The 17,882-nt window shown below is 40.9% G+C and overlaps 1 protein-coding gene across 5 annotated transcripts in view; it reads right to left on the reverse strand.

Moving 5' to 3' along the window:
• Positions 1-17,882, reverse strand: part of LOC139576319 (zinc finger MIZ domain-containing protein 2-like) — a 77,782-nt gene continuing 59,900 nt past the window's right edge. For 4 of the 5 annotated variants that reach the window (XM_071402271.1, XM_071402268.1, XM_071402270.1 and 1 more), the window contains exons 13-19: positions 17,372-17,529; positions 16,966-17,033; positions 16,810-16,878; positions 16,281-16,525; positions 6,771-6,937; positions 4,472-4,678; positions 1-870 (exon numbers count right to left, since the gene is read on the reverse strand). In XM_071402271.1, coding sequence (XP_071258372.1) covers positions 763-870; positions 4,472-4,678; positions 6,771-6,937; positions 16,281-16,525; positions 16,810-16,878; positions 16,966-17,033; positions 17,372-17,529 — 1,022 coding nt within the window. In that variant the 3' untranslated portion in view covers positions 1-762. The remainder of the gene's footprint in view (positions 871-4,471; positions 4,679-6,770; positions 6,938-16,280; positions 16,526-16,809; positions 16,879-16,965; positions 17,034-17,371; positions 17,530-17,882) is intronic. The other variant, XM_071402272.1, reaches the window with a different exon arrangement.

The raw sequence follows: 17,882 nt of genomic DNA on the forward strand, positions 1-17,882 counted from the left end.
TTACAGATTGCCATTTATTCCATTTGCCTACAAGGTTGTTAACCATTGTAATGAATATAATGTCAAACATTTATGCATAAAAATCTGTTAATTTAGAATATAAAAAGACTGAGTAATTGTTTGTGTGCCGGTGTGCTAAATGATCATAGCTTGGAATGGTTATGTAAATGTGGAAATTACATTGCTGTTTTGTCACTGTTGTGCATTGATAAATCACAGTAAAAGGCAGTGAAAATACATATTTATCTTTGAAACACATAGGGCATCCCCTCAATGTATTCATCTTCCATTTATTATTGTAAATTAAAAAAGGTTATTTAATCATACTTTAATGGACATTTCAAACTCACCAAATTCAGTTGGACAAACTTGCATCACAACTGCATTGAATAAGAAAATGTACATACATTGATAATCCCTTCTGAATGACATACAATAAATGTGATTCTAGTAAGGAAGCCTTTAAATACAATTGGATCCTTGGGCAAGAAAGGTAGTAACAAGGGAATGGATGCGGGAATAGTTTACAGATATAAAACAAAATATTACCATAGTTTATAGGTCAGACAAGGGACATTAAAAGTCTTTCCTCATATTCAAATGTCTACTCGACACGCCTACCACTGACGGCCATTTTCGGCTCAAGGGGAGCTCTTATATTACAGGAAGTATTTTATACCCACATTGTAGGTGGGATACTTCTTGTATGTAGTTTATGTGTTGCAGGGAACCATGGGAGACTGTGGAGAGGAGCACCGGGACTCAGTTGTTCTCAAAGAGGGAGAGTAGGTCATCATTGCTGTTGTTCGGTAAATCGGGAGGACCAAGGTAAGACAGCAGCTCATCTGGATTTGTCAATTCAGGAAGTAACTGTAGAGGAGAGAGAAATCAGAATCCCTAAAGATTATGTACAACAACAGGCACTGCGCTCATTAACACATTGTGCCTCGCTCATCAATCAATCATTCACAGTTCAAAATAGTCATCAACATTAACATATGAGCAATGTCTTCCACATTTTTTTTGTAGCTCAGATTTGTTTCTCTTTGGCATAAAATGTCATCTGTATATAAATGTATGCACTCACTACTGTAAGTCGCTCTGGATATTGTACATGTAAATCGGTCCGAGACCACTCGTATGCAAATTTCCTTGTAGACAGGGCTCTAAATTAACTTTTTTCATTGGTAGCACATATATTTGTTTTAATTGATTGAGATATAGCATATTGGGCATATATGAATTCTAGCTACTTTTGAAGCACATGTTGTGCACAAAGAAACGAACATTTAACTCTGTAAAAACATATGTTTGTTATAAAAATCTAAAATATTGGTACAAAAACCTGTCATTGAAATTACAAAGTCATTTGTGGAATATTAGGATTCTACATTGTGTAAAAGCTCTACTTATTGAGATGCATTACATTGAAAGTATTTCAAGTTTGTGAGTGAGGACATGCAAGAGATCAGTCCTTCATTAATTGATTTTCTAAAGAAGCCATCTCTTTTCCTTTCTTTCTGTGCCCCCAGATGTTTAGATGTACTGGTAAAGTTACCAGTTTGTTAACTAGCTGAGGTAACACATGACTGATGTTTAAAAATATGATTTGACTCTCCGCCAATAATTATATAGAGGATTGGAGGATTCTAAATTAAAACTAAAAGCTGCCTCATGGGTCTCACGGTGGCGGCCGGCACGTGTATAGAACCTGCAACTGTTTGCACTGTGGGAGCCCCCATTCACAAAGATTCAAAATACAGAGAGGTGTTGGTAAAGGTATATTGTCCTGCTAATATCCCATAATGGGCTACTGTACATGGTGTCCAGGTCAGGATAACCAAAACATTTCTTTATAAAAGACTATCAAAAGAACCTTATTTATTTTGATCCAAAGCCATGAATGAGTGAGTCACTCAGCTTTATGTAGGTGCCGGCTATATGACTGTGCCATCAACTTGACAATACATAATATTTTGGAGGTTATTTCGTTGTTGTTTTTTAAACGAAAGTGAGCAATTGTAATCTGAATAAAGGCCAAAATTATATTTGTAAAGGCCAAAACATTTATTTATGTTTTTAGAAGGAGAGAAACGCTGGGCCAATTATGCACCGCCCTATGGGACTCCCAATTCACGGTTGGATGTGATACACAATAATACTTTTTGTGGTATTATTTGTTTTGTCTTTTCTGGTGTATTAAACTGAAATTTCAACCAATCACGGCCGGTTGAGATACAGCCAACAGAACTTAGAAATACATTTAACGATAGAATTCTCCCCCTACCCCCCTAGGCAAGTCTATTGTCCAGCTACCTGCTAATAGCCATAATGGCACTGTACAACGTGACCGTGTGTGTTCGAAATAGTACTTTCCAGTAAGCAACAATTTGTTTACCTTCATTAGACGACTTTGTTGCAATATTTCTGTAATTCAGTGATATTTATTCCCATAGTAATTCATTATGGATCCATAACTAAATAGTATTTTTATCATTATTTTATTAACGAAAGCACAACGATTCCATTATTAGTTACATTGTTTTAGTTTGAACGTGCAGACTGGCACTAAAAACAGCGGGAATGTTTCCCTAGTCAGCATCATTATTAGTGCAATGCGCTTAAAGTGTTGCTCTGTGCTACCCAGTGTGGCGGGTTAGGGGTCCACCTCCCTCCCCCATGGGCTAGGTCCGTCTTCTGTATGCGGCTCTGCGGCCCATCCCGTGCCCCCTGCTCTCGTGCCTTGAACCTTGCGCGATTTTAAGGAGTGATTTGTTATTCGTCCTTATCTCTGGGACACTAAAAGCCATCCAGGCTGCTCATGTCTGTTGAGGCTCTAAAGATCTTATCACTCCCCTATCTTAGACACATAGACTGTGAGAACTGGTTAGAACCTGCTTTTGTTTGTTTTAATGCTTTATGGGAGCCAAGTACCCCTCATCTCTCATGTAAGCTTGCCTCCCCCTAGCATGGTTAAGCAGCTTTTTGTGTAGATTAAGTATCTAAAGGCTGTAATTGTAAAATCTTTGAGATCCTTTCAGAAATATCCTGAGAATTCCTTTCCGGTATATCCTGGAGGTTACTTTCTGGGTTCATCCTGAGAGTGACCTTCCTTCCAATTGCTTGAATAAACCTCTTATTGCTGATAAATGAGTTCTGCCTGATACCTCTGAGTTTTCCTCATAATACAATATGTGTATTACACATTACGCATTACACAGTGCAAAAGCATTATGAATAGTGCAAATCTTACCATACTACGAAAATGTTGCCCTATTTATGAACAAGTTGATGAACAAGTTGATGAACGAGGGCCATTGCACTAGCAGCTTTGCATAAGTTGGAACCAAGACTGTTCTCAGGGCAGGCCTAGTTGAAGCGAGATATGTCCGAGTCTCCTCCCGAGTGGCACAGCAGTCTAAGACACTACATCGCAGTGCTAGAGGTGTCACTACAAACCTGGGTTCGATCCCAGGCTGTATCACAAATCGTCCGTGATCGGGAGTCCCATAGGGCGGGCACACAATTTGTCCAGCATCGTCCGGGTTAGGGGAGAGTTTGACCAGGGGGGGGCTTTACTTGGCTTATCGCACTCTAGCAACTTCTTGCGGTGGGCCGTGCGCCTGCAGGCTGACCTCGGTCGTCAGTTGAACTGTGTTTCCTCCGTCACATTGGTGCGGCTAGCTTTCGGGTTAAGCGGGCGGGTGTTGAGAAGAGCGGTTTGGAGGGTCATGTTTTGGAGGACGCGTGACTCGACCTTCGCCTCCCGAGCCCGTTGGAGAGTTGCAGCGATCTCCCCAATTTCGTGACATTCAATTGGTAGTTACAGTCTTGTTCCATCGCTGCAACTCCCGTACGGACTCGGGAGAGGCAAAGGTTGAGAGCCATGCATCCTCCAAAACACGACCCGGCCAAGACACACTGTTTCTCGACACACTGCTCGCTTAACCCGGAAGCCAGCCACCAATGTGTCAGAGGAAACAATGTACAACTGGAGACCGTGTCAGCATGCATGCGCCCGGCCTGCCATAGGAGTCGCTAGAGCGCATTGGGACAAGGACATCCTGGCCGGCCAAACCCTCCCCTAATCCAGATGATGCTGGGCCAATTGTGCGTCGCCTCATGGGTCTCCAGGTCGCGGCCAGCTGAGACACAGCCTGGCATCGAACCTGGATCTGTAGTGACGCCTCAAGCACTGCAGTTCCTTAGACTGCTGCGCCACTCGGAAGGCTCCACGTCTGGAACAATATTTACATTTTACCTAACCCGTTTCCTAACCTTAACCTAATTCTCCTAACCTAATACCGAAAAGTCACTTCTGCTAGTCCAAACCGGCAGACCTGCTCTGAAAACAGTCTTGGTTTCCACTGATGCGATACAGCCATTGTGTACAGTGTGAATGTAAATGTAGTGTAGCAATGCACTGAGTAGCTAGGTCATGAAGTGAGTGAATTAAAATGTTGCTACTCACATCCAAGGAAGGCTCTGGCACCTCTGAGCAAGCGGGACCCCCTAACCCAAAGGAGCTTTCTGTGTGTAGTCTGGTGTTTTGGGAGGGATTGCGAGGCTGCATCATGGGTGCCACTGTTCCCCCGAGGTGCGAGTTGCTATGGAGGCCTTGATGCTGCTGATGGTGGAGAGAACTGTGAGAGGAGTCCATGCGGCCCGAATGGGGAATCTGAGTTGAAAAGTATTATAAGTATTATAAGCTCCTGCATAACACGTCTGTGCCACATCAACATATAATATGCTTTGGTGTGTTAGAAGTAAAATAAAGTTTTATAACAAGCCAATTCAACTCAAATCCAACTACCCTTCCAAAGTGTCATGCTCCTTTCAATTAGAACTCATCATCAATTCTTTACATACTTTACAACTTTGATGGCACCTGTGATTTGTAGAAGGGCCAAGACAACAAAGCAATATATGAAACCATCTTAACCCACACTTAACGTATTCTTTATAGTTGAACTTAATCAATTTCTTCTACTTTATATGGTTAATTCATTCAGATTAGAGGTCGGCCGATTCTGATTTTTCAACGCCGATACCGATTATTGGAGGACCAAAAAAAGCCAATACCGATTAAAATCGGCCAATTTTTATATATATATTTGTAATAATGTAAATTACAACAATACTGAATGAACACTTATTTTAACTAAATATAATACACAAATAAAATCTATATAGTCTCAAATAAATAATGAAACATGTTCAATTTGGTTTTAATAATGCAAAAACAGTGTTGGAGAAGAAAGTAAAAGTGCAATATGTGCCATGTAAAAAAAGCTAACGTTTAAGTTCCTTGCTCAGAACATGAGAACATATGAAAGCTGGTGGTTCCTTTTAACATGAGTCTTCAATATTCTCAGTTAAGACGTTTTAGGTTGTAGTTATTATAGGACTATTTCTCTATACCAGTTGTATTTCATATACCTTTGACTATTGGATGTTCTTATAGGCACTATAGTATTGCCAGCCTAATCTTGGGAGTTGATAGGCTTGAAGTCATAAACAGCGCTGTGCTTCAAGCATTGCGAAGAGCTGCTGGCAAATGCAGGAAAGTGCTGTTTGAATGAATACTTACGAGCCTGCTACTGTCTACCACCGCTCAGTCAGACTGCTCTATCAAATATCAAATCATATACTTAATTATAATATAATAAAAACACAGAAATACGAGCCTTAGGTCATTAATATGGTCAAATCCGGAAACTATCATTTCGAAAACAAAACGTTTATTCTTTCAGTGAAATACGGAACCGTTCCGTATTTTATCGAATGGGTGGCAACCCTAAGTCTAAATATTGCTGTTACATTGCACAACCTTCAATGTTATGTCATAATTATGTACAAATCTGGCAAATTAATTACTGTCTTTGTTAGGAAGAAATGGTCTTTAAACAGTTCGCAACGAGCCAGGCGGCACAAACTGCTGCATATACCCTGACTCTGCTTGACACAATTTCCCTAGTTAATATTGACTGCTAAGATGAATTTCTTTTAACTAAATATGCAGGTAAAAAAATATATACTTGTGTATTGATTTTAAGAAAAGGCATTGATGTTTATGGTTAGGTTCATTGGTGCAACGATTATGCTATTATCGCGAATGCGCTTTTGTTAAATCATCACCCGTTTGGCGAAGTAGGCTGTGATTCGATGATAAATTAACAGGCACCGCATTGATTATATGCAATTCAGGACAAGCAAGTTAAACGAGTAATATCATCAACGATGTGTAGTTAACTAGTGATTATGTTAAGATGTATTGTTTTTTATAAGATAAGTTTAATGCTAGATAGCAACTTACCTTGGATCCTTGCTGCACTCGCAGTCTCCTCGTGGATTGCAATGTAATCGGCCATAATCGGCGTACAAAAATGCGGAATATCGATTGTTATGAAAACTTGAAATCAACCCTAGTTAAATCGGGCATGCCGATTAAATCGGTCGACCTCTAATTCAGAATACATTATGATTTTTATGGATAACTTATCATAATGACATGCACCATCAACACTGATTAGTAAACCAGGACCCACATACAAAAGAAAGACCAGGTCTACAACACTACCCCACAGTTTGGTCTCTAAACGAACAAGGGAACTTCAACTTTGTCACCTAGCTGGTTAGATGAAAAGTGAATGATAATACGTTAAAAGCACAAACATGATTATTTTAGGGGTGAGGTGGATTTGTTTGTCAAGACTCCAGACCATTGAGAACAGGGAGAACAAAGCACTCAGCAGGGTTGAGGTTAGTACCTGGGATCCCATGGGATGTCCCATGGGTTTGTCTGAAGTGAGGAGACCACTTGGCAGGTCAGCCTGGTAGGAGAGGGGGGGTGGTCCCGAGGAGAACTCCCCAACATTAGGGGTGCCAGGGGCATTTGGGAAGTCTGAGAACCCAGGCTGGTTAGGGTATCCCAATCCTGGGCAGAAACAGACATACACTCTTGTTACTTAGACATTCTCTACCCTTTTAACCATAAATTTACATGAGAAGAACGTTTATATGTTATTTTTTTCACAGAGAGCATTTGCTAATTAATCCATTTCCAAATTAATTTCGGCAAATACTTTGTAAAAAATAAGAGTAATGTTTTAGCAGGGAACGGCTATGAGAGGTGATTTGGAAATTTGGCTAAAACAGTCCAAAACTTTTGTATTTGTACACTAAAGGAAAAACGTCAGAACCATTGTTTACTGAGTTAACCAACTATTGGTTGTGTTCATTGGGGTACTCCATAGAAAACTGTGCAAATATTTTGACACAGAAAAGAAAAACTGTCGTTTCCTTTGTAATTAGTACAGACAATATCCTATCGTATCTCAGTCCCTCCGGGATTTTCTGTCTTTTTTGTTGGTGATAGATTCAGAGGGGTTGAATTAAATGCGGAAGACACATTTTGGTTGAATGCATTCAGTTGTGCAACTGACTAGGTATCCCCTTTCCCTACCCAATTTGCAATGATTTTGTACACTTTGTCACGAAAATGCACTAACAGGGGAAAAAGTTGACGTGTGGCTTGCTTGAACCATTTTATGCTTTAAAAAAGTGCTGCAATTGGTTAAAATTGTTAGCACTCGTTTTGTATTGCGGTGATCATACAGTTTTATGCGGTAATATTGCAGTGATTTGACTCTTTTATGCGGTAATAGTGCGGAGATTGGTCAAATTTGAAACCCCTCACATAATAACCGCAGAATCCTAAAGGGACTGGTATATGTATTAGTGTTTTATTTTCTTCCATTTCATGCCAACTGGACACGACCATGGTTTGTTATCCACTGGGAAGGTCATGTCTACTTCCAGCTCCACTTCTGTATAAAGTCACATACTGTTTTTGACTGTACTTCAAGAATACATAATGAAATTCATGAAAATGCAGTCATTTAAGATACAGTGCATTCGTAAAGTATTCAGACCCCTTGACTTTTCCCACATTTTGTTACATTACAGCCTTTTTCTGAAATGGATTAAATAGTTTCCCCCCCTTTATCAATCTACACACAATACCCCATAATGACAAAGCAATAACTAGTTTGACATTTTTGCAAATGTACTAAAAGTAAACTGAAACATCATATTTACATAAGTATTCAGACCCTTTACTAAGTACTTTATTGAAGCACCTTTGGCAGCGATTACAGCCGAGTCTTCTGGAGCAGGTTATCATCAGGGATCTCTGAACTTTGCTCCATTCACCTTTGCCTTGATCCTGACTAGTCTCCCAGTCCCTGCTGCTGAAAAACATCCCCACAGCATGATGCTGCCACCACCATGCTTCACCCTAGAGATGATACCAAGGGGCCTCCCGAGTGGAGCAGTGGTCTAAGGCACTGCATCGCTCTGTGGCAGCCGGCCGCGGCCGGGAGACCCATGGGGCGGCGCACAATTGGGCCAGCGTCGTCCGGTTTATGGGAGGGTTTGGCCGGCAGTTGTGTCCTTGTCCCATCGCGCACTAGCGACTCCTGTGGTGGGCCGGGTGCAGTGCACGCTAACACGGTCGCCAGGTGCTTCCTCCGACACATTAGTGCGGCTGGCACCCGGGTTAAGTGGGCATTGTGTCAAGAAGCAGTGCGGCTTGTTTGGGTTTCGGAGGACGCACGGCTCTCCACTTTCGCCTCTCCCGAGTCCGTACGGGAGTTGCAGCGGTGAGACAAGACTAACTCCAATTAAATACCATGAAATTGGGGAGAAAAAGGGGTAAACGTTGTTTTTTTTAAAGGGATGATGCCAGGTTTCCTCGCTTGGCATTCGGGCCAGAGTTCAATCTTGGTTTCATCAGACCAGAGAATCTTGTTTCTCATTGTCTGGGAGTCTTTAGGTGCCTTTTGGCAAACTCCTAGTGGGCTGTCATGTGCATTTTACTGCGGAGTGGCTTCCGATTGGCCACTATACCATAAAGGCCTGATTGGTGGAGTGCTGCAGAGATGATTGTCAATTTCTCGCCTTCATTTCTCAGAGAAGAGACTGATGAGTTTCATAAGAACGTTCTTTGTTTCTAGCCTGTAATCGAACCCACAAATGCTGATGCTCCAGATACTCAACTAGTCTAAAGAAGGCCAGTTTTATTGCTTCTTTAAATCAGCACAACAGTTTTCAGCTGTGCTAACATAATTGCAAAAGGATTTTCTAATGATCAATTATCCTTTTAAAATGATAAAACTTGGATTAGCTAACAACGTGCCATTGGAAAACAGGAGTGATAGTTGCTGATGGGCCTCTGTAGATATTCCATAAAAAAAAAAAAATCTGCCGTTTCTAGCTACAATAGTCATTTACAACATTAACGATGTCTACACTGTATTTCTGATCAATTTGATGTTTTTTTTTAAATGAACAAAAAATTGCTTTTCTTTTAAAAACAATTACATTTCTAAGTGACCCCAAACTTTTGAACGGTAGTGTATATATAATATTTCTTGGGGCGGGGGGTCTTGCCTGTTTTGCTTGTTATTTTGGCATTAATACATGTCACATATTAGTTTTTTTAAATGTATTGAGTTAACAAAGCCGCATACAAACATAGTCTCTTTCTTGCTTTCTTGAGTAAGGCAGCTCCAAAATGCAGGTGTTTCAGCCAAACTCAGTGCTTTCTGTGGTGGTGGGGCTAGCCAGCAGAAAATACAGAGCGTTAAGCCTGATTGGCTCAGTTTTATGTCACTCATGGGACAGTACGTCATCCCCAATTCTAACCTTTGAGCTTGAAAATGTTTGTCCCTTGGGTTCTGCCATAGAGTTATATTAGAAGTGCCCATCCATGAAGGCTCAAGGTCATTGGCCTCAGATATAATGTGATTTGATGTCATTCTATCTATAGTAGCTTTACTTTCAAAGTCTAAGCTAGCAGTCATCGTCAACTCGACAATCTACTGGCAAATCCTTTTTAATCCTTGTCATATTTAGATAAATAATGGAGAAATTACGGATAAAATGTATCGGTGCTCATCGGCTATTGTACATATAGATTACACAACAAGTTGGAAATCGCAAATTCAACAATAAGTTGTTTGGAAGGAATCAGTGGTTAACTGCAAGCGTTGCAAAGAAACCACTAACGTTAGCCTGCTATTCAATGGCTGTGTTTTTTCCCCCCAGTTCCCACCATAAATGCAGAAAATGCCAGACTTTGATGACAAAGTTCGGTAACAAAATTTGCCGACAAAGTACCGCTGCACCACTTTCACAAGGTGAGTCCAAAAATGTATTGTACGCTGCTGCATAAATTATGTAATATGCAAGGGAGAAATGTATACTGTAGCTAAGAAAGTAATACTAAGTGTATGTTGTGTTAGTAGCCCATGTGCCTCACCCTAATAATTTGGTCTATTTTCACCAACGCGGTATTGTAAACACATCCGTCGTCGCCAGGTGTGTGCTTGTTTGGCTACTTTTTTTGTATAGCTTTTGACAGTACTACTGATAGTAGTTGTGGTGCTTGGCTTGCACATGCAAATTCAGCAGAAACAACATTCTATAATATAATTGTGTTATTTGACGTGTCAAATTAAAAGCTTATTTAATGCATCAAATAGTGTTATATGACGTGTATCTTTTTTGACACGCAAAGACCCAAACGGCATTCAATATGCCTCACCCTAATAATTTGGTCTATATTCACCTCTTAATTTCGCTTAATGTTCTAACTTGGTGGTGCACAAATAGCCTATAACCTGTTTTAGAGAAATGTAATCATTGAATATTGTAAGAGCTTTCATTGTCTGTTTATATGCCCCATTTATTTATCCTATGGTTCTGACGTGTACAGGGAGTACACTAAGAACAACCCATGTTCTGAACTCTGTCGCTGTATATTTCAAAAGTGCTGAACAAATAGTTAGTTATATTGACTACGTCCGTCGTCGCTTGCCCATTAATGTCTTAATCGAAATAACGGATTGCCTCTTATCCGCTTGTCGTACCCTCATGCCACAGTTTGTACATCTCAATTGTCAGGAGAAACCACATTTGTGTAAGCAAGTCTGCCATATCAGCTATGTTTTTATGTGTAGTGGCTTTGCTGGCATGCATCCCACTTGTTTAGTTTTTCCCCCCACCAAGATGTACATGCTAAAATCACCAATGCTACCACTACAACTCGGGAAAGCATACAGTTTATAAGGCAACAGATAAAATAATTGATGATTAACTTATTGAGGGTCTTATTTTGGTGACATGATGACCGATGCTTGGCTACCGTTTGACAAATAAAAATAATCTTGCTCTTTTGTCCATAATAACCTCATTATGTAGGTAGCCTACCCGCACTGTATCTGCAAGATGTTGGCTAGAGTGCAACGTTCCACAACCAGAGGGGTACATTCGCTATATAACGCAACCATTTGTCACAAAACCATCAGTAGAGTTGAAAATGCGATGGAAACCCATTTAACTTGTATTATTTATTCGGTACATGGTAATTTAACCGCAAAAGTAATTTTTATGTGCAGTACGTCATCACGCACAGCATTTTATCCGCAACAAGTCAAACATCTTTGGAGGGAAAATGCACGTTTTTATGCAGATTTTTGATTATTATTGGTGACAGATTTCAACACTTGGATGGAAACCTAGAAAATGTCCATATTTTCCCCCAAAACAATCACTTTTATTTTAACACAGGTTTAACACTTAACATAGGCTTAACTCCTAACAAACACTTTTCAACTTTTTATTTTATTTTTTACATTTTAACACAGGCCAGGCCCTTGTGTTACCGCATATCCCAGCAATAATGCCTTGCCTTACGCCTGAGAATAAATTATTTTGCAAAAATTTGCTCAACTTGCCATTGAATCATCCATTGGCTCAACTTCCACCTGTCCAAATGGCTCAATTTACCCCACAGCAACCATTTTGACTATATTAGCCTACACACAGCTACAGTGGTTCCTCCTTTAAAAATTGCGAGCTTACACTGCGGTACTTAGAGGTAATTTGTGGTTAAGTACGGTACCCTGCGTCACCACTTCATTGCGCTAGGCCAGCACAAGGGGGAGTTAGAGCACTGATTATGCTTTTGGGCCCTACTGTGTCTAACTGACAATGAATGGGCGACATAAACCTAAATAGAAACTGACAATTGAAAACGACTTCAGCATTACTTACTAAAACTGTTGTTACACTAAGGTTTTTATTATTTATTTTGTTAGGATTATTTTTGCTCTTACTGTAGTAGTCTAGCCCACTCCCGACCGGTCACGTTGTACAGCGCCTGAGTAGCGCAATGGTCTAAGACACTGCATAGCAATACAAGCTGTGTTGCTACAGATGCCGGTTCAATACCGTGCCGGCCTCAACTGGAAGACCCATGAGATTATTGTAGGTTTTTGGTTTCTCTCCCTCTATAAACAGAAGAAAAAAAATATCTAAATAACAAACTGGTTTTATTTACAAATTAATAACAATGTCTCACCGCATGTTCAAGAATGGCCTTTTTCCGCGCTCATTTACGTTACTTGAAAATCTCCAAAATATTATTTTTTTAAACAAGGTGATTATTATTATAGAATTATATAAAAGCCTGTTGTATATTTTCACAGATATATTATTAACCTTGTTATTATTTGGAAGTTTACATAAACTTAGGTTGGAGTCATTAAAACTCGTTTTTAAACCACTCCACAAAATTCTTGTAAACAAACTATAATTTTGGCAAGTCGGTTAGGACATCTACTTTGTGCATGACACAAGTAATTTTTCCAACAATTGTTTACAGACAGATTATTTCCCTTATAATTCACTTTATCACAATTCCACTGTGTCAGAAGTTTACATACACTAAGTTGACTGTGCCTTTAAACAGCTTGGAAAATTCCAGAAAATTATGTCATGGCTTTAGAAGCTTCTCATAGGCTAATTGACATAATTTGAGTCAATTGGAGGTGTACCTGTGGATGTATTTCAAGGCCTACCTTCAAACTCAGTGCCTCTTATCTTGACATCATGGGAAAATAAAAATAAATCAGTCTGGTTCATCCTTGGGAGCAATTTCCAAACTCCTGAAGGTACCACGTTCATCTGTATAAACAATAGTACACAAGTACAAACACCTTAGGACCACGCAGCCGTCATACCGCTCAGGAAGGAGATGTGTTCTGTCTCCTAGAGATGAACGTATGTTGGTGCGAAAAGTACAAATCAATCCCAGAACAACAGCAAAGGACCTTGTGAAGATGCTGGCTGAAACAGGTACAAAAGTATCTATATCCACAGTAAAACGAGTCCTATATCGACATAACCTGAAAGGCCGCTCAGCAAGGATGAAGCCACTGCTCCAAAACCGCCATAAAAAAAGCCAGACTACGGTTTGCAACTGCACATGGAGACAAAGATGGTACTTCAAATGTCCTCTGGTCTGATGAAACAAAAATAGAACTGTTTGGCCATAATGACCATCGTTATGTTCGGAGGAAAAAGGGGGAAGCTTGCAAGCCGAAGAACACCATCCCAACCATGAAGCATGGGGGTGGCAGCATCATGTTGTGGGGGTGCTTTGCTGCAGGAGGGACTGGTGCACTTCACAAACTAGATGGCATCATGAGAAAGGGAAATGATGTGGATATATTGAAGCAACATCAAGACATCAGTCAGGAAGTTAAAGCTTGGTCGCAAATGGATTTTCCAAATGGACAATGACCCCAAGCATACTTACAAAGATGTGGCAAAATGGCTTAAGGACAACAAAGGCAAGCTATTGGAGTGGCCATCACAAAGCCCTGACCTCAATCCCATAGAACATTTGTGGGCAGAACTGAAACAACGTGTGCGATCAAGGAGGCCTACAAACCTGACTCAGTTACACCAGCTCTGTCAGGAGGAATGGGCCAGAATTTACTCAACTTATTGTGGGAAGCTAGTGGAAGGATACCCAAAATGTTTGACCCAAGTTAAACAATTTAAAGGCAATGCTACCAAATACTAATTGAGTGTATGTAAACTTCTGACCCACTGGGAATGTGATGAAAGAAATAAAAGCTGAAATAAATCATTCTCTCTACTATTATTCTGACATTTCACATTCTTAAAATAAATTGGTGATCTAACTGTCCTAAGACAGGGAATTTTTACTCTGATTAAATGTCAAGAATTGTGAAAAACTGAGTTTAAATGTATTTGGCTAAGGTGTATGTAAACTTCTGACTTCAACTATATATTGGTCAAATTGTTCATGGCTCCTGAGTGGCGCACAATGGGATTGTCTTGCAATTTCCAGCTGTATCCACTGAAAGAGCATGAGGTTAAAGGCACGAGGGCAGGGGGCATGAGATGGGCCGCAGAGCCGCACACAGAAGACCAACCTAGCACATGGCATTGCACTAATAATGGCGCTGACAAGAGAAACGTTCCCGCTGTTCTGTTCTTAGTGCCAGTCTGCACGTTAAAACTAAAACAATGTAACTAATAATGGCATCTTTATGCTTTCGTTAATAAAATGATAAAAAACAAAAAATGATTTAGTTATGGATTCTTAATGAATTACTATGGGAAGAAATATCACTGAATTACAGAAATATCCTCCAATCCTCTATATGTAATTATTGGCAGAGAGTTACATCATATTTTTCGATATACTGTAGGCCTACCATAGGCAACATGAGTCTCACTAGTGTTGCGTAACGTGCTGTTAAAAGTGGTGTAGGTCTTATTTATTTAAAGAGCGTATTGAAGTTACAAGCAATAGCCTACAACTATTTTAGCACTGTTTGCTCTGAAACAAGCATGGGACTGGTCTTGATAAATCAATAAGATTTTTATTTTCACTGAATCTCCGTTTGGGTATTGGTTAGATTAGAAAATTAGGGTGTAGAAATGTTATGCTCTTAGTGTAACCTTTATTTAACTAGGCAAGTCAGTTAAGAAAAAAAATATTATTTACAAGGACAGCCTACTCCTTCCTCCCCGACAGGGAATTGAACCCTGGTCTCCCGCGTGCCCGCATAACACAGGGATTCTTTAGCTAAATACCCAGTACTGTAATCCTGACCGTCACGTTGTACAGCGCCATATTTTCTGTTCCATCCTAACGGAAACCCAGAGGGTTTTTCGTTTTTCTTAGAATAGAAACACCATAATATTAATCAAATTAATTAAGCAAGTACCAGTGAAAAGTATGGTCACGCCTACTCATTCCAGGGTTTTTCTTTATTTTTTTACAATGTTCTACATTGTAGAATAATAGTGAAGACATCACAACTATGAAATAACACATGGAATCAGTTAAGAACAAATTCTTATTTACAAGGACAGCCTACTCCTTCCTCCCCGTCGGGGAATTGAACCCCGGTCTCCCGTGTGCCCGCATTCTCTAGTACAGCCATTATTGAAGACTATCAAATGCTTCTCAAAGATGCCCTCAGGTGGTCAAACAAGCACTAGCAAACGTTAATGGTACCAGTGGTTCACACTTAAATAATGTGCCATAGAATTTCTGCAATTTCTGCATATATATTATAGAATTTATGCAAGCTGCGCAATAAGTAGGCTGCAACTTTAAAAGGAGGAACCACTGTATAAGGATGCACTTTCTGGATAGGTTTAGGATCTCATACTGAAGATTATAGAGACCCCCAACTGGTGTAAAATAAAACAATATAGATGCAAGCATCATGAAACCTACCAGTTTATTGGACCTAATTTGCTTACCACTTTCTCCATGTGGTTTCTTTCTTCACAGATTCCACGAAATGATCACTTTTACCCTTACCTACACGCACATATTACCTCAACTACCTCATACCCCTGCACAATAACTCGGTACCGAGTCAACTCCTTGTATATAGCCTAGTTATTGTTATTTTATTGTGTTACCATTTCTATTATTTAGCAAACTTGTATTACTTTTAATTCTGCATCGTTGGGAAAGGACTCCTAAGTAAGAATTTGACAGTAAAGTCTACACACCTGTTGTATTCGGGGCATGTGACAAATACATTTGGATTTGATGCATTGATGATATTTGGTCACAGAATACATTTATGTATAGTTTCCTAGAAACAAGGGGTGGCTCAAATAACCCTTTGGCTCGACTTAGCCAACTCTCCCCTATACCATTCTGTTTGTGCTGACTTTCCACTCTTTTCCAGTCCATTTAATGCCATACACGTTTGGCAGTGACAGAGTCCAAGGAGTGGAATGCTAGCAGAAATCAGGTTCTGGATTTCAGGCTACTCTAGAAGTCCATTAAAAAAAATACTTTAAAAAAGTGGATATGGAAGTGAAAATGGCACCACGCTTCCCTACCACATGAGAGGAGTTAGTCAGTCTACCTTGGCTGGGGTAGTCCGTAGTACTGTCGTTTCCCCCTGCTGGCATGGAGGGGTAGGGCGATGAGGCTGGGCCCAGGGAGGCGATCATCTCCATGACACTGGGCAGGATCATGTGACTGGGGCTCAGGGTGCGGCAGCGCTTCAGTGGCGGACCATCCGGCTCTTCTTTGATGTGAAGGTCGGGTTTGATGGGAACGGGCTTCCAGCTACACACCGGGTCAATGGTAATCTCCTCATACTCCGAGCTGCGTGCGTGTAAAATTCAGAGGTGAACGTTTTAGATACGTGGCTGCAGATGAAATAGCACCGTATTCTTTATATGGTGCACCACTTTTGACCAGATAGGGCTCTGGTCAGAAGTAGTGCACCAAATAGGGAATAGGCTACCATTCAGGACGTAACTGTGTTGTGGGTTTTGTGAGAGACATATTGTTGAGGGGATAATAGAGAATGGGAGAGGAACATGGGGGAAAGAATATAAAGCACAATCAGGTACAAATCAGAATGACATGGGGGAGTTGGTTATTACTTCTGAATGTAGATGAGGATCCCCAGCATGTACTGGTCCACCTCTAGACCCTCCAGTAGAGCCGTCTTACTGCAAGGGGGAAAGGACGTAGTAGTGAGCTACAATCGATTTGAATCCTGCAAGGGAGTTATGTAGTAGTCTACTATTGTAACGTACTTGCACACAGGACAGCGCCAGGTCCCCCTCTCACAGTTCAGCTGCAGGTAGGACTCTAGGTCGAAACACTGAAACCAGGTTGAGAGAGAGAGTAGGATTAGCCGAAAATTCATCCAGATACAGATACATAATATTGATCCGTCACTCACAAACCCTCACGTGTGTAGAGCTCTGACATGTGACTTCCTTGGCACTAAAGAGTTGTATAGCCTATCTCCAGGGAACAGGTGAAGAATCAACACTGGCTGCGTCTGAAGTGACACCCTATTCCCTATATAGTGCCCTACAAGTAGAGCACTATATAGGGAATAGGGAGCCATTTCAGATGCAGCACTGTGTTTTTTTCCACTCTGAGGGCGTAGTGTTAGTGGAGCCGATCGGTGTGGTACTGGCAAGGAGTACTGACCTGTATGTGTCTGCAGTCATGGCCTCGCGCTGGCAGCTGGATGCGGCGGAAGGTGATGGGGCACTTGAGGGACACCCTGATAGCCGTCTGCTCCACCCCGTCCTCCCCATTCAGCCCCGGTGTCCCTGGGATGGTGCCGCTGCTGAAGTTCCTCTTGACTGCAATGGGGAGCGGGGGAGAGAGTGAATTTAAGGCCTTTTCACACTGTATTTGTCTTAGCCTTGGGCTATCCTTAGCCCCATGCTAAGACTGTCCCTGTGTTAACTTAGCCTGTGTTCACTGAAACCAACTGTCACTTTTCTGGAGCAGAATATTGAAATTAGGTAACAATGGAACTCTGATAGGCTAGCCCCAAAAAGTTGGCGCTAACCCTGCTCCAGAGCAGAGCCAGCTAGCCTTGGGCTAAGGTTGGTGCTAGCCCACTTGAGAATATGCAAGTGAACACTATCTTTGCCCCATGCTAAAAGCTCCCATAGCTAAGTGCAGTGTGAACAGGGCTTTAGAGACCCAT

Source organism: Salvelinus alpinus, chromosome 5 (assembly GCF_045679555.1).
Source record: "Salvelinus alpinus chromosome 5, SLU_Salpinus.1, whole genome shotgun sequence".
Classification (NCBI taxonomy): Eukaryota; Metazoa; Chordata; class Actinopteri; order Salmoniformes; family Salmonidae; genus Salvelinus; species Salvelinus alpinus.